Consider the following 27391-nt stretch of genomic DNA (forward strand, 5'->3'; position numbering starts at 1 on the left):
ACTAAGTCATTCTTTTAAACTAGGACACACACCACAGTCTTAGGGTAATTTGTCCCTCATAAAGTAAACTATGCCAGTGATACATGGATTTGAAGGGCTTATTCAGAATGTGAAAATAAGAACTCATGAAGTAAACACCCAGGTGCACTCACCCACAGGCTGCATCTTCACAAACGGGGAGTTCCCAGGAGAAAGCGTCTAACTCCTGCATACCTTAAGAAGAAGTAGTCAACATTGATGCACTTTTATTCGTAAAACCGTACTAAAAAGCCATGAAGTTAACACACACTAAAATTTCATTTTCCTGAATGTCACAGCTCTTCTTAAACTTATTTTAATGTACTCTTGGAATTCTTTCTTGACATAGCATAATGAACAAAAATTCAGAATGTACCAAAGGTGGCCCATAAAGTTACGAGTAAACTAAGGCCGTATGTAATCATACCATTCTAGTGCTTAAAATGAAAAGATACTGTTGAACGGAACACAGAAAAACCAGCGACGATAACACTTGCAAATATTTCAGAAGGGATTGGGTAAAGACACCAATGGGAGATGTGTATCAGCACCAAATACGGTCGAGCATTATGTGGCTTCCTTTCAATAGACAAAATATAGAGTTAGTTCCAAGCAGTCGTCCAAAAGTGACAGTGATGCTCTAGGGCACCGGACAAAATAGTATTTACAAATATTTCAACCTCTGTCTATAAACAACTTAAACGACAGTGTTTAATACAGACCAACAGGAATTTCAAAGGTGAATCTGAGTACGAAGCTAGAACACTACAAAAATCAGCACCTTAACAAGGAAACGTCTTCGAGATAAGGCACTGCCCACTATGCCACACTGAGAAAAGGATTTTAATCTTTGACAATACCCCCTTTGTTATTACCCTAACGTTCCCCCAACTAAGATGGGGTCCCAAACGAACAAAAGCTAGAACACACCACTCCGGTTTACAGAGGAGACCGACTCATTGATCTCCTAAATTATCAGCTCGTAAGTCAATTCTAAGTGCTCTTAGGGGCTTTAGAATCTTTGGTTTACAACGGTTTTTTATCTGTAAGTTTATTCTGAACCCAATGGTGTAGTTTAAGGTCACCGATACTCAAGACTCAGAAGTGCTACTACCCATAATTTCTTCTTATGTACTGATTTCAAAGCCGTTGAGATAAAAAAAATCAAGAATGATTGAATGAGATATACTTGAAATAAAGACAGATATACCTTACTGTATGGAACCTAAGCTGATCAGTTTCAGGAAATGCGCACTATGGGGTACTCAGATATGATCTGGTGCTGATGCTAGACTCCGAGCCTTGGGCTAGGGATGTTTCCATTAATATTATTAAGGTCAGCATCACTGTGGAAGACTTATGTAACTATTTTTTTTTGTGGGGGTGCACTTCCACAACTTCATCACGCATATGTTTGCTAAGGTGAATAACTGACCCGCTACCCTAGATCGTAAGATTAATGTAGATGGGGTATGTGGTTTATATTCAAACGTTCCCCCAAGAGTTTCATGAAGAAACTTGACATCACCCAGACAACCCAAAAAGGGTGTAGGGCCAGTGAAATGTCACTGAGCCCTAGCCAAATCATCCGGCAGTTGGATCACTGAATGTCGAACAGATCGTCGCTCCCTGCCAAGGTCATGTACAACAAAACGCGCATTAGTTAATCATACGCCATGGACTGGCTCAAGAGGCAGTGGTCTTACTTTCGCTTGTATCTACCTTAACTAATATATTTCTGTGATAACGTCCTCTGTGTTGTACAGTCTTCAAAGCATCTATGGTACCGTGATACGTCAATGGGGTAGTCCACGTAAGATGCTGACCACAAGGTGTGACTTCGACATTAGCTAGTTTGTCACACCATTCATGTCTAACTCGAGTAGGCCTCCAATCATTTCGACATAGATCATCTACGTTGGTGATCAACACTGGTGAGCAAGACTTCGAGTAACGCAACCTATCACTATAATCTTTATTATTGTATTCTATACTTATTCTTTTTCATTTTTATCATCGCCTATGTTAATCTATCACTGTGAACTTTCGTTGCTTCATGTCAATGTTGATTAGTATTTAAACTTAAATACTTAGTTCAATCGACAGAACTAACCAATCAACTACGATTATAATCGCCTATCGTGGTTCTTTAACAAGCATTAGCAGCATGTAAATGCTCCTGTGTAATATGTTTGTTAAAATATCAACCACTCGTGAGTATAGCCACAAGGCAACACGAACGCATATCTCTTTGTACCTTATCCACTGGTATAAATAAGACAAGATTAACTATCGACTATAAATTCATCTTTCTGCTTAACCACTATCCACTAGAATGTTTTGCTTTTTTTACCACTGTCTGCCTAATTTCCAATTGCTGAGTTCCATGGCCAAACAGAGGATACGAATGCTATAAATTTACGACTGTTCGTCAGGTAATGCTATGTATTCGGCTTAAATTAATTCTGGACTTATACCGGTTCAGTCTACAATGCTGTGTTAATCGAACAATTTAATCAACAGTACCTCGTACATAATCCATATTCAAACTACTGCCTACTTCATATCTTCATTACTTAGAGGCAAGAGTAACCCAGGCGAGTTTCATAATTTCATTAGATTATTTCGTACTATATTTATGATGCGTGATAACATTTCGTAGTTGCTTTCACGTAAACTAGTCATATATTCTGTCACTGCCGTCAAGTTTTAGTCGAAATCATGTACATTTATGACTCGTTAGTCGACATACTGTGGTAAAACATATTGCATGTACACGAGCACGCTTAGTCCATACCCCAAGTACACATGTTGTCGTACTTAATATGTCACTTAATGCTAGGTAATAAGCTCTTTGTATCGTCCTTTTACGAAATGGCCACGTTACCTGGACCCTCTAAACCTTAGTTACATTGGTGGTTACCATTTTAATTAATGTTTATTATACCCCTTGTATTTGCTAATAATTCACACGGTAAATCATGGCTCGATTTCCTTATTACACAGCAGTCATTTTAATTCTATTTTCGGTTTATTTACATGCGATACGGGTTTGGAAAATATCTAAACGTCCTCGAAAATTCTCCACGAACCCAACCATAGTTTTCGTATATGCTTTTATTCACACATCCAACTGTTACGCTAATCATACCTAAACGAACGTTCAGTGCAACTGTCAGTATACGTAAGAACGATGTTATTTAGACTTGACATTGTAACACATCTGAACTATTGTAGTTGTTCTATTTCGATGTCGTACTTCATTTTATGAAGTATTGTTTCCTCGTGGCTGTTATTTAACAGATGATTCCGGTACATCAATCGGCTGTTCAACTACTCGACGATTTACAACCTGTCCAGTTCAATTGGTGGTCTGACGGCAATATCATTCGCGCGAATCATCAGTTTATGCAGTCGAGCGAATCTCCTGCAAACTGAAAACGATATTGTCGCCTCTATCCCAACACTGACAGCGTTTTTCACGGGTATCATTGACATGAGTCCAGAGTGACACTCTTGGTTTCTTATGTTCTTTTCGATATTTTTCTGTTCACTAACCGAACAAACACGAAGCATTCACCGTTTATCATCTTTTAGAGACTTCATCGTGCCACCTTTGCTGTGGATTTGTAGCCTTCAACCCTTACTGACTGTAACAGCAGTCATGGACTTTTCAAACTGTGACTACAAGTTGGTCAATAGCTTCGCACAACGAAATCACGACCACTCTTCACTGTTATACTTCTGTACTTACGGTTAGTCTGTTAGATATAGATATAACTAGAATTCGACACTAGTTAATAGCTGTCAACGATACTGTCCGACTTACAACTTTAAACTAATGACAGTACAAATATGGATATCGATTGATAATACACTTATCCTACTATCGCTATAGCATCATTACTCTTGCGGCAGACTTAACGTTTGTCATCGGAGGAACTGAATTACTTGTCAAGGCTATGTATTTCAGCGCGACTTGATAGAACAATAAAACGTTTTGTTCTTTTCATTATTTCTATGGTTAATCAATTTACGTTTAAGCAACGACCTATTAACATATTATGACTCGCTGTTTCCCGACCAGTTTCTGCCGCCTCCTTTCCATTTGTTTTACAGATAAGCAATACCTGGAGAATTTATAATATTCGTTTGGCACTCTCCGGCGCGCGACTGCTCCCAACATGTTTGGTACCGATTCAAACGGCCGCTGAATCTGGTGGGGGAGTATTGTAGGGCCAGTGAAATGTCACTGAGCCCTAGCCAAATCATCCGGCAGTTGGATCACTGAATGTCGAACAGATCGTCGCTCCCTGCCAAGGTCATGTACAACAAAACGCGCATTAGTTAATCATACGCCATGGACTGGCTCAAGAGGCAGTGGTCTTACTTTCGCTTGTATCTACCTTAACTAATATATTTCTGTGATAACGTCCTCTGTGTTGTACAGTCTTCAAAGCATCTATGGTACCGTGATACGTCAATGGGGTAGTCCACGTAAGATGCTGACCACAAGGTGTGACTTCGACATTAGCTAGTTTGTCACACCATTCATGTCTAACTCGAGTAGGCCTCCAATCATTTCGACATAGATCATCTACGTTGGTGATCAACAAGGGGTAATAAAGGCGAACAAAGGGGAAATAAAGGGTAAAACGCGCCAGAATGTCGCCTTTTTCGCCTGTCCGGGGTAAATAATGCGGATTTCCCCCTTTTTTGTCGCTTTGTCGATAAATTACTCACTTTGCGCCTAAACATCGAATTTTAGCCTAAATATCCGCAGAATTGTCGAATTTTCGCCTGAATTGCCGCGGAATTGCCTACTTATACGCTTAACTGTCTACTTTTCGCCTAAATACACACAGAACTCCCTATTTTCGATCCATTGACATAACCCCAAAGGTCTCCTATGTTCGCCTTCATTCCCAACAACAGACGAAAATAAATCATCAATGCACTGGAAAACCGGTATATTTTTGAAAAATTTTATTTGAAAGGAAAAGAGTATTATTGTACCACATTAGAGCAGAGGCTTAAGCATCGATTGTTTTGCATATCCATTGCAATTGCTAATTCATTGTTATTTGAAATTATCTGCAAAAGAAGGAACAGGTGATGTATTATCTATAAGGAATGTGCATTTAACCAAAATTTCACTGACACTCAAACACACATTCTCAACACTTCTATAGTTTCCCATGTAAGTAATAAAGTAAGCTCTTTTACCGAAAATTGTTTATTAAAAATGAGGTAGAACATAATGAAAATTGCACGGACTATTCCCTTAAGCCACGTCCGTTCAGCTATTGAGAATTGAGGTAGTCGTCCCGTGAATTCTGAATTAAAAGAAAGAAAAAAAGTCACAACCATATCTCAATGACATACCTTGGCACAGCCAAATACTTGAAGCTGAACTTACGGTTATGTTCGTCAATATTGTTGACTGTAACTATAGAGTCGTGGGGAAGTTATCACTTTAAATTAGTACATACCTGATGTTGTTTTCTTCTATTACGCTTTATCATCTCGCCTCGGATATCGTGAAAGTAGCCTTGTGTCGCGATGTCTTACAGCTTACAAAGGTCTTTTTCGTTGACAGCGGATGACAGAAAGCGATTAGTTAAGGCACCTGAAGTTTAAATAATAGATATAGGTTACTTCGTATGCAGCCGTAAAACTTGCATTTCTGAAGTGCTCGTTTTGAAGAGGTGCCAAGTAACGTGAATTTACTGGCAACCTCAGGTGTCAAGAGGTGCGACAGAACAAACCGCATCGATGTTTTTGGACCGTCACTTGATAACCTAGTAACCACTGCCATCTGTAATATGCATATGGACTGAAAGTAGTATATATTGCCAACTTATTATTAATTATTTTTTCAGGCTTGCCTGGGGTCATTTGTGATCAATTGCTGCTCGACATGAAGTGTCGTTAACCAAAAGCTTTTGTTCCATCCACAACCATTTGACCATCTGTACTGTAAATTGGACATCGAAATGGTATGTATTCAAAAGTTTTGGCTTCTTACGGTTTCTTAGTGTGTTCGGAACGTTTGAGGGAAAATTGTTTTTCTTAACGTCCATTGTGTATCAAAATCACAGTTTACTTCTTGGTGGGAGCAAAGTTTGTGCATGACCGTTACCTATTTTTAGCCGAGTCAAACGATTTATAAAAAAACTCAACAGAATTATGGTTAGTAGACTGTTTTAACACGAACAGTAGGCTTTTGTACATGAATTATTTGGGTTCTAATCATGAATTCAGACCAGTTATTATGCGAAAATTAGTTTCACGCCGAAATCTGACTTTCATCCATGTAGTTTACTTTTGTCTATTTTTTTCTATGTTCAGTCTTCAGTAATAAGGATAGTAGGTTGATGAACCTGTATTAATGTATTAATGTTGTAGCCAATTTACTATGAAGACCATTTGGAACGATTAAAATATAGTCATAATCAGACAAATATTTGATGCTTGATCTATCTTGCTCATCGGGTTACATACTTGTACTACACAACACATAGTATCTTTCTCTAGTTCTGTGCCTTGGTCTTAACAAACTTCACCGAAAATGCCGTTTTCTCGTGTTTACTAATGTTGCTTTTCCATGGAATGCCTTCTCCGGGTTGATCTACTTTTTTCTTGCACTATGCCTGGAAATACTCCCAGAACGTCCTCGATGCACTTCCGCCCTACACGTTTCCATTTCATAGGCCATGTTTCACAGCTATAGAATTGTGCAATGCATACTGCTACACAGTATACTTTACCCACGTCTAAAGAATAGGTATGTCTACCACACTATAGGCGTCACAAGTTAGCGAAGCCATCCTACCCTTCTTAATCTTTGCGAAGATTTCATCAGATGCCAATCCCCTGACGCCTGATGTGACTGTCAATATGAGTTAGTTGATTGGCGCTTTTGACCGCCTCGTTCCCTGTGAGCAGTTTAGGTACTGTTGCAAACCCGCTGTGGATTTAGGAACAGAGAAACATGCCAAAGTCCGTAAGACTTCAGCATACAAGATTGTGTCATTTATTTATTCAAGATCGTTGAGTTTGTTTCATCGTACAGGGTCAATCTGAAAAGCTGTACTCTAACTGTACTTTTCAGAGGGATACCTGTGATATTTTTAAACAGAAATGGGGATAGTATCTAACATTAACTAACTCATTTTCCATAAACAACCTACGTAGTCAAGCGAAATACTAAGCTCGAGTCGTTTATTTGTCAGGTAATAAGCAGTAATATAAAATTCATCCTGGTACCTTATGGTTTGAATCATAACGGTTTTGGCATCATTTATTTTTAAAACAATTGCATACCCGAAAAACGTAAGGAATTTGCCTTAGTTTCTCAAAACATTCCTCATATCCTGTCAAATGTCCAACTTAAAACAAGCCACTGAAAAGGCGCTTAAATAGTACTACAGGTAATTAGGTTTTATTTTCTATACCCTAGAAAATTATTAAAAACCATCGAGTCCCTAGACGTATAATTCATGAAAGCAAAAGCATTACAACCAAGGTTTAGGTAAAAAATTCCTCTCTGAGATTGCTAAATAAGCTGTTGATCGTATCTTATAAAGCCTATAATCGTTAGAAATTTAAAATAGCTACTGACACCAGGGACCATTTTAGAGAGTAGTTGAATATATCAAATACCTTATCTTACGTTGTTTGCCATTTTAAAACGCATTGTTTATTGCTTCTATTAGGGTATATAATAATAGTTATGGATTTAGACCTTGCTATCAAGTCATTTACTTTTCCTTTCAGGTAACTTTGTAGAGTACCCAGTCATCAATACTAACTTTGAAGTTGATCACTCACAGTTTTTAGATAGCTTCTTACTTATCCGTTTCTACTCTGCTTAACTTACTTTGGTTGCAAACTTTTTCTTCGTGATGTTTGCACGGCTACGTAATTGTGAACGTGTAATATCTGATACGTACGTCACCAGTAAAAAAATACACACAGGAAACACGATTTGCAAGAACACTCGTGCTGGGGTGGTACGTCGAACTAGAGATCAATCCCACCCCCTCACCTACGAGCAGGCAAAAAAGCCACATCAAATCGGTATAATGAAGTCTTGGAATTCTTGGAATACTTCAAATTTGGAAGGAGAAGACCGTTACACTTCAGAAGTTACCCTTCATGACCAGTTCATTCGAACATTTATTAATGGAACTTTTCCTTTGTTGGTTCAAAGTGAAGTATGTTTATTTAGTTGTACACAATTATATAATGTTTCCACACTGCACCCTTATGTTGATGCTAAATCTGGTTTTGATGCATAACTTCGTTGAGTTAGTTTACGGAAATTCAGATTTTGAAAGTTCTGTCCATCTCAGATTGGAATGTGAAAATTCAGTAAAAAAGTCATCTGATAATTGTTTTAGCTCATACTCTCGATTCTATACAGAATGTAACTCAGGAGCATTGACTCTCGTGGTAGTACATCAAGATTCAATCACTGAGTCAAAAACCTTGGATCACCATTTTCAATATCATTAGGTTTATGACACAGTGCTACCACCACTTGATGCGATCGGGCGACACTTGTTTTCATTCTATAACTAACCAGCTGCACAGGTTACTGTCGGGACTTTTAGCACTGTTAAATACCACGTGACTTACTGACCAATCATCATACGACTTATACAATCTTAGCACTGTGCCAAACCAATGACGTCTTGACTGGTATAAGTGGCCTAGCGTCCTTATTGGACTTTTCCTGCATAGGCTTGCCTGTCGGATCCAGAACACCAATATCAGCTTCCACTATACGAATAATCTATTTAAAACATATCTGGTTTATATACAAGCCAACCAGACCACATCACACCATAAAATAAAAATGACATTTGTACAAGATCAAGCCAAAGAATGGCTGTGATTGTCAGAGACTGTAATTAATAAACTTGGTATAACTTGAGCGTAGTAAATCGTATAATAATATTCTATAGGTCAAACTAAAGCTTATAATAAGAGGAATATAAATATACATAATCTAGTCACTCAATAGTTACACAATAAGATTATATATAGTTTAATCTTCACTAGGATATATTACATCTCCCCATTAAAAGTTCGCGACATCGATTTCGCAGCAGGTTACTAATGTCAAGTAACAAATTATTATGACTCAGCCATCAGTCTTGATGGCTGTAGGTCCGACTCGGTATGTAGTCAAGGTTACGTATCATTTGAGTTCCGAACTAGTGTGTATTAGCTGTTGACTGATCTCCCGTTTTTACATATTTTTCAAATGATTTCAGTCAGTCGTAAAAGTTATCTTTGGATTAACTAAACCCTCACAAACTATCTCAGCGAATATTTTCACTAAACTGTTCGGATAATTATCTCAGCTAAAATCAGATTTCCTTTTTGCGACCAGTCCTTCTGCCCCCAAATGCCCTGGTATGGCCGAGGGTGGGGTGGGCCCGCCCTCCCTCTCGAACTGCTCTCACACGGCCACGTGTATACAGCCTCTGCTAGGGAAGTCCTACTCACTGCCTCGTGGCGGGGGTGTTGTTTACGAAATTGAGAGGACGAAAAGCGAATGTCCGGCGCTTTAACCGGATTCCAAACCAAATCAATGGTGGACATGGGCTCCAGTATCCTGTGGGAACAAATGGAGTATGAACTAATCGTTGGTCACCGGCTACCATGGGACTGCATCTCCTTACGATGCTCCACTGCCTTGTGGATCAGACCTTTAGGTTAAAGGCTCGGGGAGTGGTCCCCTAAGAAAACCACCTGCTTCGGTCTGGGCACCCGGGCAGTATCACAGTCCTCACACAAATCGTATGATTTATATGGCGCATATCTATTTGGTGCCTCCTTGTACCGATATCGATGTGTTAAAATAAATAAATAATAAAACCAGTTCTTCTACGTATCGAAATAATGAAGTATTGTCACCCAACACTTTGAAATCCATAACATTTTGTCTCTTAGATGAGAACGACTTAAAATATAAAGGAAGATGATAATAATAAGTTGTTTAATTGTGATGTGTCTTTACGTGACTACTACGGTTCAGTGATTTTTGAGGGTAGGTAATTCAAGAACTGATTACAGCATTTCACTGGTAGTTTATGTCGTACATTTATGCGTCACAGCCTATGTACCGCACATTTGATAATTAAAAACCCTGGAAGCATTCATTTTCATAATAAGATGTTATCGCCAATAATCAATCCAAATCCAGGGGCTTCAGTCTCGCGCGCGAACGAATCCCGCGAGAGGGATCGTGGATGCGCACTGTTGAAGAGTTTCACAATACGACGAAACAGCCGTCCAATGCTTTCAGGTTTTCATTGGTGATTTAACATCAATCCGTTCATGATCTCAATAAAAAAACTCAATAATCTCCACAACCCTATACTGATAATTGACGTCTACAGGGGGTAAAAAGCTTTTGTGGGTTGGTAACTACCGATCCATTACGATTTCCAGGTTGGGTTCTTAATGATCATGCGAGGCAGTAGCTTTGAGTGTTGTCAGATATGACATATTAAAAGGCAGTAGATATCTTTCTACAGTTTTTAGTGGATTCATCATTAAACTTAAGTGAATTTCATTAATTGAAAGAAATCCATTTTGACTGTTTTTCCAAATTAATTTTATTTATTATTAAGCATTATTCTTATTTTTTTTATTGATAATATGACGTTTCTTTACTCTTTCGTAATATTTTTATACTCATTTATATCGTGTATTCTTTTATCCGATTGTTGTAATAAAATTTCTTGTGTTATCGACAAATAATACAGTTTTATATTTATTGTTTTTCGGTGTAAATCACATTTATTTTTAACTACTTTATTTTCTACGCACCCAAAAGGTTATTATCAAACGACAATGTAACGTAATACGTGTAGCTTTTTTACTATTAAAGCGAATATCTCCAGGAGAAGCCAGTTTCCTCATTGGTTACACAGAAGAAATGCTTTCGCTTATACTTCGATGTGTTGTGAAACTAGAAGTACAATTGGTGATATCCAAAAATGATGTTATATTTCGATATATTTAATCATTGAACTGAATTATTATTTATTATATTGTATTCATAAAAGTGATATATATTGTACAGTGTATCATTATTATAGCCTTTAATATACTGCCTATTTAGTTATAGTCATTCTCGTTAAATTTCGACCAATCCAATAGTTTTCTGATAATTTTAAGGGTGATTCTCTCCCATAATTTGATATCAGTGTTTAAAACAAATTCATAAAACTATTCAGAATGTTCGATAGGATTGCTTTGTTCTGTCCTACTAATTTTCAGTATCAGATATTCACGAATACTAATGTTGTTACTTCTGAATTTAAGCTAGCTTTAATCTCGATTGAGTTTACAATATCCTTCATGTTTTTGCTTCTGAAAATACTGAGCTCAGAAAGGAAATTTTGTTTGATTTTCAAGAATGATTGATCAGCAAGCATAAAATTGCTTACTGTAGTGGATCTATGTAGATTACAACTCTGAACATTACATGCAGTCAAAACAGAGAAACAAGTAAACTTAAGACAGTCTAACCTAGCAATAGTTTAGTCATGCATATCCGTTTTGTTTCCCAAGTTTCTAACATTTTTCATAAACCAGTCCATTTTTGTACATAAAGAATATTTCTCAGAGATACATTTCATTAAGTTAAATCTGAGCTTAGTCATAATGCGAAAGTCAGACTAATGACGTCCTCGTTTGTATGTTTCTAAGACCACGAAACAGCCTTTCAAAAGCCAATGCCTATATCCACTGAACACTAACTGAAAATTCATTTTCTACTTACAAAATAGTACAGATACACATTTAATGGGTTTGTAGCATCAGCAGTAAATTGTATTCCATTCTTCAACACTTTGTCAACCAAATATTTCAGCCAATGTAAGTTTCATAAATAATTTGGACATTGATAAGACAAAGATTTGGTAGTCTATGATATTTGCTTAGGATGAAACCTTAATATCATTTGGTGTTTTATTATAGTTAAAGGCATTTATTGCTGAATTCATTTAGTGTATTATCTGTTCACATTCCTACACTAATTTTAAGTTATGAGTTTATTCTTAAATGTTAGTAAATATGTCACCAGTAGCATACATGGAGGATTACATATACATAAACACGATTCATTCAAACTTTCTGTATTAGATAAGTGATAGTAATAAACCTTTGACTTAACTTTCGCATCGCCCCTAATAATTCACGCTTCTATGTGAGATCTAAGCAGCAGATTTCAAACTGTCGACTCAACCACTACTCTAACCACCGGGTCAATCCTTGGACGTTGTGTATTTTCTTCATCGGAAAACCATGTAAGTTATGTACACTGTTGAATAATACTACTTTAAGTAAGAGAAGGACAGAGATCCATGTCTTTCCTTACCATTTTTAAATATAATTCATTGGTGCATACATAGTGCTCTAGGACTGGCTTGCGTCAACACTTGAACTAAGGATCGGGAGTGAAGTAGTCTCATCAACCCTAATGGGTTGGTGTCTGACGATGGTAAATCAGTTGATGAGGTTGTGAATCTTCATCGACTGAGGTGGTTGGGCCACGTGTTACGTATACCTAAATACCGATTACCACGACGAGCAATGCTGACTAGTGTTGGGGATGGTTGGGAGAAAGTTAGGGGCGGCCAAACTAAAACATGGCATCAGTCCTTAAAGTGACTTCTAGTGTGAGTCATGTTGGTAGATGCAGACTACCTGATTGGGGTCCGCGTGACTATCGTAACCAATGGTTGGAGACCTTGGGTAACATGGCTCAGAATCGATCACAATGGTGTCGGTGTATACACTCTCTGTCTTCCCTTAAACCGTGATATTAAAATTACTTCATACCTTTCGTCCTATGGACTAATTCTTTCTTCCTGTACTATATCCTTATATGCAATCTTTTATATATTACCACCACTGAATTAACTACTTTAGGAGTTCGGTGTTCATTTTGTTTTGCTAATGAGGTATGGCAACTTGGTCCGGTGCATATATGTGCCTGGTACTACGTTGTAGCTGACTGACTGAGTAGTGTCTATAAACATGGTTCTAAAGTCTACTTAAAAAGAATTTTACGAAACGTGGTTGTATAAAACTAATGACAACAATCGCGGATTCTCATTTAAATAACAATAATCTTTTGCAAAGATTGAACGATATGAAATATATCAGATTCTTCGATATCTAGCTTGTATTGTACATAAAATTTCTCAATTAATATCACTAGAAATTAGTGGTTGTTTTTTATGTTTCAGTTATTATTAAATCCAAGTGAGTAAGAATCAGTTGTTTGTTGTGTTTGCCACAAGTCAACTAATTGATGGGGAAGATGTCGAAGGTGGATTTATACTTGATATATTAGTATTTAATGATTTGTCAGCTTGGGTCAATGTTACTGTTTGTTGCGAATTAGTTGAACTTCCAGTCGTTGACGAGGAAACACTTGGGATAACAGATGTATCTGACCGGGTTTGACCTGAGTAATTAGGTGAAGTTGGTGTAGACACTGATACTGGAACTGATGAAGTAATCGAAGTTGCAATCTTATCGTCTGCTAATTTATGGCTTATTGAGGGTTGGAGTGATATATAATGACCCTGAATATTAGAGTCCGGGGATAGGTTCATGAGATTAGAGAAACTTGAATTAGTTGGTTGTAATATATTATTTTGTCTCGCTACATTGATATTTTGAAGTTGAGCTAAATGAGTTTGCAAACTTGTAGTGTCTATAATGCTACCACTTGGGCTATGACCCAATGACCCTACAATACTTGATGTTCCTCCAGCAACATCGTCGTATATGACATGCGGATGCTGCATTCGTATTAAATACTGCGGAAATGAGTGAATTTCACCCTGCCCAAAATGACGTACCGGAGTTTGTGGTGAGTATCCATAATTGTTCACCACGTCACGATTAAGATTTGGTGAAGGAGTATTAAGTGATGGAGCTCGAATGTATGTTGGTGTGAAACTAACAAACTTATTTGTGTCATCAATCATAGGAAATGTTGTTAGATTGGTATTCTCCATATCTAAAGTTTGAGGTTGCGTTAATCCTCCAAATTGTTGTTGTGGTATGCTATTGTTTCTCAGGTTTTGCATTCCATTCTTTCTGAAAGTACCTGGTAATGAATTTGTCGGAATGTAATTTGTAGGTGGATTCTCCTTATATGATGTACCATTGTAGAGTAAAGGGATTTTTTGTATAGCAGATAAGCTGTATGACGAATTAAGTACTCCATGATCTGAGCCATTTATTCTAACATGATTCATATGCGGCGTCATAGTTGCTCGAGGTAGAATTGGTGTCGTCATAATTAGTGAACCCTTCCTCATTTCATCAGGTAAGCAAAGACAAGCAGCTAGGCAACTTGTTTTACTTGATCCTTCTTGTGATGCGTCTGAAGCACATAAAAATAAGGAAATACAAGGAGGAGAGAATAATATAGACTAAAACAATTCACTTAGAAGTTAGAACAGAATGTAAACTTAATTAATGGTTAAGTTTCGTGGCCCATTTAGTAAAGAGTCGTGTTAGTAGTTTGATGCCTACTAGTTCAAATCATACTGTAAATGAGGTTTACTTTTGATCAAAGTTTTTATCTCTGTGTATACATATACATATTAACTTTAAATTTACTGGTGTAAGGAAACGGCGATTTGGGTATTACTATCTCATTTTTTCTATAGATTTTCTATTATAACTAATATGTCCAATGCGCAAGTATGTTTCTTCATTACAATTGCTGATTTTCCTGACTACATTGATTAATTTTCGCATATAATGTAGATTCATCGTTTTTGAACATATTGATTAATTATACTCATAGGAAATAACTGATCATTATGGAAAGTAAGACTTCATGACTTATTGAAAAAATGTCGATTTAGCCTAATCTTAATAATAATTCATAGACTTTTTTTGTTTGATAGTAATTATAAAGGTCTAAACGAATAACTAATCAAGATGAATATTGAATTAGTTATGTTTTTGTTAAAGGTATACGGAAAGATGTATTTAATTCCGGATTATACTTGAAAAGTAAATTCTGAAGAAAAGTCCAGAAAATATAAATTAACATAGTAAATATAAAAATTGACAATTCCATTTTCTAGTTGATAGCTTACCAATATAGGAACGAAATAGTAAACATCGAATGCAGAATCCCAAATTGATAAGAATTGATAAAATCAATATCGATAGTATAGTAAGTAATACTTCCGGTTTTCTCATATAAGATGCTATTAAGAAAAGAACAACAATACAGTATTGTATTATGATCAAATGAAACAGAAGTAGTATGATATTCAATTGATATTCATTCCATTATTTGATCTTCCGTTAACAGACGATGCCATGAAATACTCCTATGAACAATCCCTCCATCTTACAAATATAAACGAAACACTTACATCGAGTTAATAGCTTCACTAACAAATTCTCTTAATGTTGTAATCCAAACATCCACAAATATCACTCTTAATAGATTCTCAGCTTCGATGTTCGAAACAGATATGTGAGACGATATGATTGGGGTGATGTGAACTGCAAATGGGTAATATAATAAAAAAGTCGCTGTATTTATTGATCCGAAAGTAGACTCTGGAAACGACGCTTCGACTAGTCAAAGGGAATAAAACCCAAATCAGTATGGTAGGTCAGATCTGGAAAAATTTTCATCCTTAAAAACTTTATCTCCATAAACTGAATATCATTCATGTTTTCTCACTGATTTTAAATTAACTTTGTACATTTTGTGTGATACTCAGTATAAACGAACTAGTGTTTTAGGCATCACAATTGATTGATATTAGGAGTTACCTAAAGTTTTATAATCAATCTTAAATGGTAGAAAAATACAATTTTTTAGGCAAGTTTTATATAGAACAACCAAATATAAATAACGGAAATGATCTCTGAACTTTCTTTATAAGTTTTGAAAGCCAAATCCTTTAATCATAAATAACAAGAATTTAAAAATGGTAATCTTGAGTAATCTGTCGTAGACTGTTAAAGGATTCCAGTCAAGTCAACACAACATTGGTAGTTTTGAAAGAGTGAATTTTATGTAACAATATTTTTAGATGTTAAATTTGACTTTGTTTAACTATACCAAAATCATATTAGGCATCAAATGAAAATGTCACTAAGTTGACACACATGTAATGGTTTAAATATAATATTCACCAAGAACTCAAATTAATATGAATCATCAGTCAGAACTATGGAATAATAGGAATTTGTGATATTACTAGTATAGGGGTTGTGGAGATTATTAAGTTTTTGATTGAGATCTCATTTTTCAAGGAGTAAAATGTTATATACATACGATTGTAGATATTCACTTTATTTTATTTGAATCATGCTGATAAACGATGTAAATTTTGAAGTCTTTTCCTTTCGTATGCTTTTAAACCATATTTTTTGTAGACTATTGACGCCGAGCTTATTTTTATCGATTCTCTATTCCTGTCTACTTAATATTCGCTTTCTATACTATGATGTAGTTTTTGTCTTTCAAGGTCACTAGTTGAGTACATATATGGCTGTTTTGTAATCATACCTTCGTCATTCTCCATACAGTTAAAATTATCATACAAATCATCATGAAGATTATCAGTGATGAAAAAATTCCATTCATCATATACCAGCAGATATACTGAAGTCTATTCGAGCCTTGTGTCACTGTGAAGGAAATTAAGCAGACACACTTGATTACATTATAGATTGACTTTAGTCAAACAATCACTTGAAACTTGATTGTCTCGGATGATCATAGGTGGTATTAGAGTGAGACTACTCAACAACATATATCTACGACGCCACTGAAGGTCAAACACAAGGACCTCAGGTCTGGCATCGAGTGATCTAACTTTAGACTAAGGAGTCGGCACTTAATGTTCGACATGTCTAACTTCGATAAGTTAGCGGTATTGTACAACCATCTCTCAATGTTATCAGTAGGTTAGTTGTTTGAATTGCCGGTAGCAAATTTGTGAACAACAGGCACTCTGTCTTTCTAGTGACTATTTTGTTAAATATATTTATGCTGTTCAACAAGAACTATTATCCTAGTAAGACAGAACCAAGGTTAATCGTATTGTATTGGATACTGACAGTTTTTTCATGTTAATAAATCCAAACAACCATATTTATTAGGCAGATTTTCTTTAATGAAAACTACATTTGCATGGTAAAGATAAATTAATGTCCTATAGGTGCTGGATGATACAAACCATTTGATAAATATTAAACTTTAAATAGTCAAGTTAATTCCTCAATACGGAATACCCAGAAAACTCTGGCGAAGGTCACTCTTTTTATGATTATTTGGAATTCTGTTTTTGTATCACTTACTTATTTACTTAGGTCTGTCACTCATCATGGAGGAGCATAGGCCTCCTACCAACATTCTCCATCCAACCCTATCATGGGCAACCCTTTCAAGTTTTTTCCAGTTGCTATTTATCCTTTCCATGTCTGCCTCAAATTCCCGACGTAGTGTGTTCTTCTGCCTTCCTCTTTTCCATTTCCTTTCAGGATTGCGAGTTGGCGCTTGCCTCCTGATGCAGTTTGGTGATTTCCGTAATGTATGTCCTATCCACTTCCAACATCTAATTTTCTCCTGAGCTGGAAGTTGTTTTTTCCTCTCCCAAAGTAGGCTGTTGCTGATGGTATCTGGTCAACGGACATAGAGTATCCTGAGTAGATAGTTGTTTATAAATACTTTTACCTTTTTGATGATGGTTGTGGTAGTTCTCCAAGTTTCAGCTGAGTAAAGTAGAACTGTCTTGATGTTCGTATTGAAGATTCTGGATTCGATATTGGCTTTCAGACAGTTGTTTTGAGTTCCATATGTTCATCAATTGTAGGAATGTTGTCCCTGCTTTATCAATCCTTGCATTTACGTCTGCACCAGATCCTCCACGTTTATCGATGATACTGTCCAGGTACATGAAAGTTTCCACTTCTTCCAGAGCTCCTTTATCAAGTTTAATTGGTTTAGTGTTCTCCGTGTTGTATTTGAAGATCTTGATTTTTCCCTTGTGTATGTTGACGCCTACTGCTGCAGAGGTTTCTGCTACACTGGCTATACTGACCTGTATTTGCTGGTGTGTTTGGGATAGAAAAGTAAGGTGATCGGTAGAGTCCAAATCGTCTAGTTGATTCCGAGCTGTCCATTGTATTGCGTGCATCCCCTCAGATGTGGAGGTTTTCATAAACCAGTGAACCACCAGAAGGAAAAGAAAGGGGGAGAGTAAGCAACCATTTCTGATACCGGTACTCACTTGGAATGAATTTGTCAGATGTGCTCCATGCACCACTTTGCAGTGTAGTCCATCGTATGAATTCTGGATGCTGCTAACGATGTTCTCAGGTACACGATAGGGTCGAACAAATTTCTATATAGTCTTCCTATCCACACTGTAAAACACCTCATAATCAATGAATTTGATGTATAGTGACGAATTCCATTCAGCTGATTGTTCAACGAGGATCCGTAGTGTCGCAGTTTAGTCTATGCATGACCAATCCTTACGGAATCCGGTCTGCTGATCTCGAAGCTGGACGTCTAATGGATCTTTCATCCGGTTCAGCCACACTCTGTTGAAAATTTCTCCTGGTACCGATAGTAGTGTGATGCCTCTGTAGTTCTCACACTTACTCAGAATTCCTTTCTTTGGTATTTTGATGAATTGTCCTTCTTTCTAGTGTGTCGGCACTAGTTCCTCCACCCAAATCTTCCTGAATAGAAAGTGGAGCATGTTTGCAACTACTTCTATGTGTGGTTTCAGTGTTTCGGATGGTATATTGTCAGTTCCTGATAATTTCCCACTCTTGACTTATCTGATGGTCATCCTGATTTCTTCGATCGTTGGTGGAGTGAGATCTATAGGAAGGTCTGTTGGTGCTACCTCGATGTCTGGTGGGTTCAGTGGGGCTGGTCCATTCAAAAGTTCTTCAAAATGTTCTATCCATTCATTCCTCTGTTCTTGAATCTCAGTGATTGGCTTGCCTTCTTTGTCCTTGACTGATCTCTATGGTTTACTATATTTCCCTACTAGTTTCTTCTTCATATCATACAGCTGTCTCATATTTCCTTCTGTTGCAGCTTTATCCGCTGTCGTTGCTAGCTCTTCTACGTATTTCTGCTTCTCGGCTCTAGTGCTCTTCTTCACTTGCTTGTTTGTTTCAGTGTATTCAGATTGTGCTTTGACTTTATCTGTTCTCGTTCGGCTGTTATTAATTGCAGCCTTCTTGTTCTTGCTTTCTTGAATCTTGTCCAGGATTTCGATAAAGGTTTATTACTTATGGTGATGTTTATTGCGACCCAGCACCTCCTGAGTTGTTGGAGTTAGTTCTTCTTTGATACCTTTTCAATTGTCCTTTATGTTAGTTTCTTTTTATTTAGATCCTGTAAGGCTTGGAACCTGTTGATCAGATCCGTCCCGAATTCATTAGGTTTGTCAGTATCTCGTACGATGGCTGTATCGGAACTTCGTACTGTTTTTTTCCCCAGCTGTCCAGCGCTTTTCTGGCTTCAGTTTTATCTTGACATCCATCAGGTGGTGATATGTTGCTGTGTCAGCTCCTTTCACGGTTCTTACGTCTTCCATTGGGCTTCTGATTTTTTATTGATGGAAATATGATCGATGTGCTGCTCTGTAGTGTGATCCGCTGATACCCATCTACCTTTGTGTATGCGGTTGTGGGAGAATATTGTGCCATCTATAAACATTTTGTTGAATGAACATAAATTTGCGAATCTGTCACCATTCTCGTTCCTTTCTCACAATCAGTCCATGTGTCTCCTGATATCTTCATACCCGATGTTCTCCATTCTGACTTTGGCGTTTAGGTATCCCAATCATGATTGTCAGGTCGTTTCCTGGGCACTTCACTATGGTCGGTTGCAGCCTCTCATAAAACTGGTCTATATCGTCGTCGTCACCATCATTGGTGGGTGCATAGCTTTGGATAAGATTCATTGTGATTCCTTCCCTTTTTGTTTTGAATGATGCTTTGATGATTCTGGATCCTTGAGATGTTCATTCTATGAGTGCATTACGTGCTTCTTTGGACAGCATCAAAGTGACTATCTAACTGTGTGGAACGTTTTCTTACTCGTGACCGGAGTACAGCAGCATCTTTCCCGAATTCAACCTTTTATGTCCGTCTTCAGTCCAATGGGTTCCACTGGTTCCGAACACCGTCAAGTTGTATCTCCTCATTTCCTTGGCTATTTGGCTGATCCTCCCTGTCACTCACTTTGTCTGGACGTTCAATTTGCCTATATTAATTATTGCTCTGGTTGTTAGAATGGGTATCGGTCTCGTGATTTCTGAATAATCTCGTATTTCACCATGAGGCGTCATAATTCTTCTGAGTGAAGATCCTTCAACCCGGAGGGGAGAGTTTGAACGGTTTAACTTTTTTATTCTGGTTAGCCTGTTTTTGGCAAGGTTGTTTTATACGGGATAGGGTTGCTGACCCCATGCACAACACTCCTGCACTTAAGCTTGGGACGGGCAGTAGCTCTAGAAGAGCTGCAGGAGGAATTGATTTCGTATCACCATCAAATAAAGTTTTACTTACTTGATTGATTGTTGACCAAATTATTTTGATTAGAGTGTGTGTTTCGTAAAATCTCTGTAGATAAATAAATAAACATACATATATATAATATAAGTATACATCATTTTCAATAATTGTAATTAATTGCGAACTTCAGTTAGTTCATTACATTTCAATATCATTCAGAAGTGTTACCGACATTATTTTGCTGTCAATTTTACTTATAGTTAATCATCTTGACATTTGTAAGCATTTATTAATTATCTAGTTTTGAAAACACAAAGAAGTATCCTTCTATTGCTTCTCAAATCATTTTGATAAATACATAGCCTCTGTTATAATGTGGAAAAAATGAGTTTACTATACTGAACTGAAATGCTTTCATTGTCAAAATGAATATTACGGGTCAGTTGTTTAATGTCAAAGACAGCGTAAACAATTTCAGTCGTTGTGAAATTTATATGTTGATTATTTGAGATTAATTTGTTCGGAATCCTATTCACTGGTACATAGATATTCGTAGTATAAAAACTGGATCTTGTTCAAGTTTGTGTGAATTACTTAAGACTGTGAATAACAAATTATTAGAACTTTACTTTTATTATATAATTTAATCATGGTTTGGTAAGGATTGTTCAATTCCTTCACATCAAAGCATGTGAAACAATATATAAATACATGGTGTTATGTATTAAAACATTTTCGAATACCGATCCGATTGGTAACGCTTTTCAATCAAATCTTAACTCAAAGAGAGGGATTTACAAAAAAGAGGAATTGAAAATTCTGAGCACCTTATCTATTATTCTTTTTCTGATTTATCTATAGTTTAAACATGCAAAACAACATCAGTTAATACTAGTTATGTTTTGTAGTAAACCGATGATAACTTCATCGACAAATCGCCCATTCACTAAATTTAGGATCTGATCAACGCTAAGAAATCAAGAGTGAAACAAATTTTTATTCAGTGACTGATTCACATTCATAACTCTATCCTAAAAAGGTTCACTTATTAACTAAATAGTTTATGCATAAGATCTGCAACAAAATTTGGAATCTTATTAAAAGTTTGCGTTCCACCTCGATAATTGGAAATAGGCAATGGTGAGGATCAGAACTAAGTGGGAACTGAATTTAGCGGTCGCTGTCTAATGGCTTCTAATATTAAACCCGAAATTTAAAACATTCTGACGAACCAGTAATAATACCAACTAAGTAAAAATTCGAAATCGAGTAAATTCAGACAGACATTTCAATAGGCTGTCTTGGCTTGCGTAAAACGACAATTGCACTCAGTAATTGATAAACTTTGTTTACATTCTTGATGTAGATCAATTTACTATACATAGTCATATTAGTGATAGGAACCGCTTAAAAGTAGAGCTTTGTAAAGGTAAATATCTATCTTGAAATCCTTCAGGAGTACTGTGATTTAAATATACAGGGGAAAATAGTTCAGCAGTACAAATATTTATATTTGTGAAGCACATAATTTTCAATGAATTGTCATTAAAAACCAGTAATATAACCGATAAATGTAAATTTTAGTCACATATTTATTTTTCTGTGTTTATCATTTCGATTTAGGACTATAGGATAGTAGTAACTATGTATACGAACTATGTTCTCAGGCCTAGAATTGCAACTTATAGAATAGGAATAAAAAGATCTTGTGTTGAGCTACCTCGAGATATAAAAAGACAGCAGGATACAGAACAAATGTACAGATTACTTAAGTCATTATGATACCACCTACGAATAATTCATTGTCAAAGAATTCCGTAACTATCAGAATGGGTTTTGTGGAGAGTTTTAGACATTTCACAGGTTGAAATCATGAGTCGATTGAAGCTAGACCACCATGGAAAATCTAGAAGCACTGGACGGCCGTTTCGTCCTAGTACGGGACTCCTCAGCAGTGCGCATCCACGATCCCGCTTCCAGGTTTTCCATGGTGGTCTAGCTTCAATCGACTCATGATTTCAGCCCGTTGAAATTCCGTAACTGTTAGTCGGGAACTACTGAATTGCAATTTCAGTAGTTTTAAAACATTAAAAAAGAAAATTACAGTTCAAATTGATAGTAGTCACATTTAAAACAGAGATACCCAAGTTTCCCGTACGGTAATATACTTACTGAGCTAATTAATATATTAACTTAGTCTGTCTCAACACTTTTAATGACAGATTCTTATCATTTGGGAAACAATATTAAAATGAAGCATTACCTTTAATCTCTCAATGCCATTTCGTAAAGTTTAAACTTGGTTAGAAATAAAAAAATGAAAGTTCCAAGCATATTGTTTGTCGTCTGATACCATAATCTTAGTTCAGATAACCTCATAATTCCTATGTTTATATCAATCCAGGCTACTTCATTATAAATACTAATAACTTATAGATGAACACACTAACTTCAGATCACTAAGTAGGTAAACAATAGCGCAATATAATATGTCAGTCATCCCTTCCCAATGTGAACACGAAAGACAACTTATTGTACTTACCTTGAAGTCTAAATGAAGAATAAGTGCTAAAAAATTGAAAGGATACTTCGCTGAAACGAACTAAATAATGGTATAGTAAACTGTTGAACTTAGGGTGTTTCAGTTAATAGGTATTTAAAGTGCAATTCCTGTAATTTGATATCAGAGAGTGCTAAGGTTATTACTAATGGTAATTTTAACTATTAAAAGTGTTGCAACATTAGGGATTGTATTTTGTCCCATTTAGCCATTTGTATTTATGAATACTACTATTTGATCATTAAAGTCACAATATACAATGCATTACATCAAACCAAATCTCTAAAATATAATCATGCACTATTTACCAGGTAGTTTGAAGGTGATCCTCTCAAAGTTTTAATGAGATGCAAATTATCAGTGACACAAGCAGAAATTGCACTAATTTACACATTAATTAACAATGAAGATGTAAATTACTGAATTCTGGGTCAGGAGTCATAATTTTTCCTGTCTACTGTGGGACATACATGTCGTGAGTTTTATAACGTCGTTAGTAGACAATGCCAATACGTTTCGAGCCAAGAAAGGACAACTGTTCCTTGTTTCCTGATTCTTAATGGTTTGTGATAAAATATACTTAATTCTCTACGAAACCATTCGTCTGTAGTTGGGTGAACAAACTTACAAAAACATTTTAGAAATTGTAGAAATAATACATCAGTCTAGGTGATTTCATTCTGGACTAAGAAAGGAAAAGATGACGAAGAAATATGATGAAGAACAGTGATAATTCCAGTAATGATTAAAATACCAAAAAAGAATGCGGAATGAGTAAAGGGAGGAAATAAAAACGTTTTGAATAACAAGTTATCCATGGTGGAACATTTGCAAAAATAAATCCCATAATCTTCAATAACCTTGAAAATAAGTTGGTCTCAGCGCAATCATTCAACAGCAAATAATCAGTTAAATTTCAGCGTCATATTTCGTAAATTTGGTTTTTCGTGATAGATTTAACATAAGTCGAAAATTTTCCATAATCTTATCGATTTAAGAAAATAACTTCTGTGCTATTATGGTCTCGGATATCACCAAGTTAAACTCAATGTATACTTTTATCTGAATATATTAAAAACATTTAACAGAAAAACCCGATTTACACAACTCGATTTGCCAAGTGATAATGAATATCACAATGAAAAAATTGGACAAAATACATATAACAGATTATTAGTAGGCTATAATTAGCCTATTTATTTATTATTGTCTAGTAAAACACGTAAATGCTGGGTTACATATCGTAAATATGTTCAATTAAACTAAATATTTTTATAGTTGAAATCATGAGTCAACTGAAGCTAGACCACCATGGAAAACCTGGAAGCACTGGATGGCTGTTTAGTCATGTTGTGGGACTCCTCAGCAGTGCGCATCCACGATGTCGTGGATTAGTTGAAGTTAGACATTAACACCGTTCGATGCCGGCACAGTGCTCTAATGGTTAGGCGCTTGAGTGCGAGACTGATAGGCCCTGGGTTGGAATCTCATGAGGCGGGGTCGTGGATGGGCACTGCTGGGGGGTCCCAAAATAGGGCGAAACGGCCGTCCAGTGCTTCCAGATATTCCATGATGGTCTAGCTTCAATTGACTCATGATCTCAACTATTAAAATTATTATAATATCCACAAAACCCCTTCTGATATTAAACCACATATCTTTAAATAATTTAACTGATTTAGGATAAGAGAGTATGGATTTTAATTCAAGGGAATTCTAAATGAATCTCAATAAGTTATTAAAATAATAAGCAACCATCACCAACTCGAATTCAGGAACAAGACAGGTATTATACTCACTTATCTTAAATCAATTAAATTATTTAAGATATGTGGTATAATTGAATCCATTTACGATATGCAACACAGCGGTTGCGTATTTTACTAGACACATATTTGTTCTGAAATTTAAGATGTCCTATGTTTGTCTTCTACCAATAGGTAGTCAATTAATTTTGAAATATTAATGATCCCCTCTGTGAAAATTTAACAAATAAAAGCGAACAATATTGTTGTCAAGTGGATCATCATTAGGATTTATACCAATAAACATAAATGTTTATATGAATATATGAAAACGTTAAATAGGCCAAAACAATTTATGAAACGTTAATCAAAATGAACTACATTGCATAACTACACTTTATAATCAAAAAGTACAAATTAATAGTAAAAGGACAGGTGTACACCGAAGCGTGTATAGAAAGAGCTCCTTTGCTAGTGAATGCACACACTTCTATATTTTAACACCCATCTACTACAAAAGAAATCTATCGAGAATGAAACAGTCTGCCTTTGTCAATGAAATATTTACGGAAATTGGCTGTACGAAAATTTCTTCAAAAAGTTTAAGATATGAACCGCTTGTAAGAAAACCCTTTTCCTAAAACTACAATTCAGCGGGAATTCCGCTGCTTAGTAATTTAGTGACGACATTTAAAAATACATTTTATACAGTTAGTCTTACATTGAGATTACTTAGTAGACCAGTGATATCTACTCAACTAAAAGCTCAGTTACCTCGGTCTGCCTCTTACGATGCTCCAGTGGAGACAGCTATATTGGGGGTATTTCCAGGGAACTTAACTGATGGGTGAGTGGACATCTTCCAGCTCGTTTCGGAAAGGGTATAATGAAAACAATATGTAACTCTATCTTGGGACATCCGGTTGACGGTGGCCAGACGGTTGATATGAGTGAATCATTTTGAGTGATTTATCTCACACCATAGTCACTTCCCAATGCTGTTCGCTCTCGGCTCCTACATGTATCAGGAGCTATAGGAATCCGAACCACATAACCCTTGTTTATGTATTTAAAAGAAATTCGTGACAGCACGGTCTATTCTTTGGCTGGATATGACCTATTAAACGGTTTTATTGATTTCTTCATATATTGTATTTATTTGTCACTCTTTGCCAACTTTCGTCTATATTTCCCACCGTCTGATTATGTACACACTTTTTATTACTTAATTTTAGATAATTTTTTCATCCAAGTTTGACCTACTTCCAATTGTTTAATGAATATTTAAGAAAATCTTAAAACACGTTACTATGAAAAATGAATTAAAATTCTGTCTTTTACTCTATGATAAATTTTGGCATTGATCACCTATATGACTAAAAATTGACCAATAATCACGAAGGAAGAATTCAATGTTATTTCAATTATTTTAACAGACATTTTCAACTAGTTTTTTTTCAAGTTGTGTTGAACTCAAATCTAGACACCACAATGATCTTGATTCACATATCATAAACATTTCACAATGTCTAGTTTTGTTTTGTTATTAATCTACACCAATGTTATGCAGATCAGTAAACAAGTAAGTTTAGTTAGTGTACACCATTTGTCTTGAAAAATAAAAATAAAATGTAACTAAGAATTAGTCAGATTAAAGCAGTTGAAATGAAAAATACGATGGGTATAAGTAAATAAGATAACTACTTATCAGGTCAAATCTCACTTTTTATAATGATCAATTTATGGATGAATCAGTTAGTTCTCGGGCTTTAAATGATAATAAGAAGAAAAGAAATAAAAATTGACTCATTAACTGCTCAGTTCCAACGTTAAATTATCATATTCACATCAAGTGATCAACTGTAATAATAATATCAATGGATATTAAGATTATTTCATAAGATGACGGGAGGCTAGTGAAGAAAATAAAAGGGGTCTTGTATAAGGGTGTTTAACGTGAAATGGAAGTAACCAATTTGACTAGAAGTAGGACTATCGTATTGCGAACCAAAGTGTCTAAATCTACTATATTGGACATATATCAGGGATCCTCATGAAAGTTATAACTTATAAGAGAAATTATTGTAAACCTTTTGTAAACTATTCGAAATTTATTATAGAAATGACAATAATTAAAGTAGAAGAATGTATTTGTAAAATCTCAGTGAATGAATTTGAAGTAAATCCAACGTTTCGCCTGGCAATCTGGTCCAAGCTTTTTCAGGGAAATATAATCAAACATCAAAATTATCAAATATAAATAGGTACATGGTTCTCCAGTTCACTGTATACTGAATTGGTCATTCAATCAACGTTAACAATGTTTAACGTAGTGTGTAAGTGGCATGTGGTGTGAAAAGAAAAGTGTTGAGATGACAGATTGTGTGCATAAGTAAGTTGGATTTACTTCAAATTCATTCGCTGAAATTTGACAAATATATTCTTCCTCTTTAATGTCCCACATCAACTCGGCGCCCAAACACTGTGAAACTATTCG

General features: G+C 35.9%; 2 protein-coding genes across 2 annotated transcripts in view; one reads left to right on the top strand and one right to left on the bottom strand.

Moving 5' to 3' along the window:
- Positions 1 to 5955: 5955 nt before the first annotated feature.
- MRPS24 (28S ribosomal protein S24, mitochondrial) lies at positions 5956 to 12963 on the top strand. Its single transcript, XM_012937537.3, has 3 exons — positions 5956 to 6210; positions 7798 to 8237; positions 10874 to 12963. The coding sequence occupies exons 2-3, from the start codon at positions 7926 to 7928 to the stop codon at positions 11060 to 11062; spliced, it is 501 nt and encodes a 166-aa protein (XP_012792991.2). The 5' UTR covers positions 5956 to 6210; positions 7798 to 7925; the 3' UTR covers positions 11063 to 12963.
- Positions 12964 to 13140: 177 nt separating this feature from the next.
- Positions 13141 to 27391, bottom strand: part of MS3_00006347 (uncharacterized protein) — a 39850-nt gene continuing 25599 nt past the window's right edge. Inside the window, exons 4-6 of the mRNA XM_012937538.2 lie at positions 20644 to 20697; positions 15174 to 15287; positions 13141 to 14446 (exon numbers count right to left, since the gene is read on the bottom strand). Of these exons, the coding sequence (XP_012792992.2) occupies positions 13350 to 14446; positions 15174 to 15287; positions 20644 to 20697 (1265 nt within the window). The 3' untranslated portion in view covers positions 13141 to 13349. The remainder of the gene's footprint in view (positions 14447 to 15173; positions 15288 to 20643; positions 20698 to 27391) is intronic.

This window comes from Schistosoma haematobium, chromosome 2 (genome assembly GCF_000699445.3).
Source record: "Schistosoma haematobium chromosome 2, whole genome shotgun sequence".
Taxonomy (NCBI): domain Eukaryota; kingdom Metazoa; phylum Platyhelminthes; class Trematoda; order Strigeidida; family Schistosomatidae; genus Schistosoma; species Schistosoma haematobium.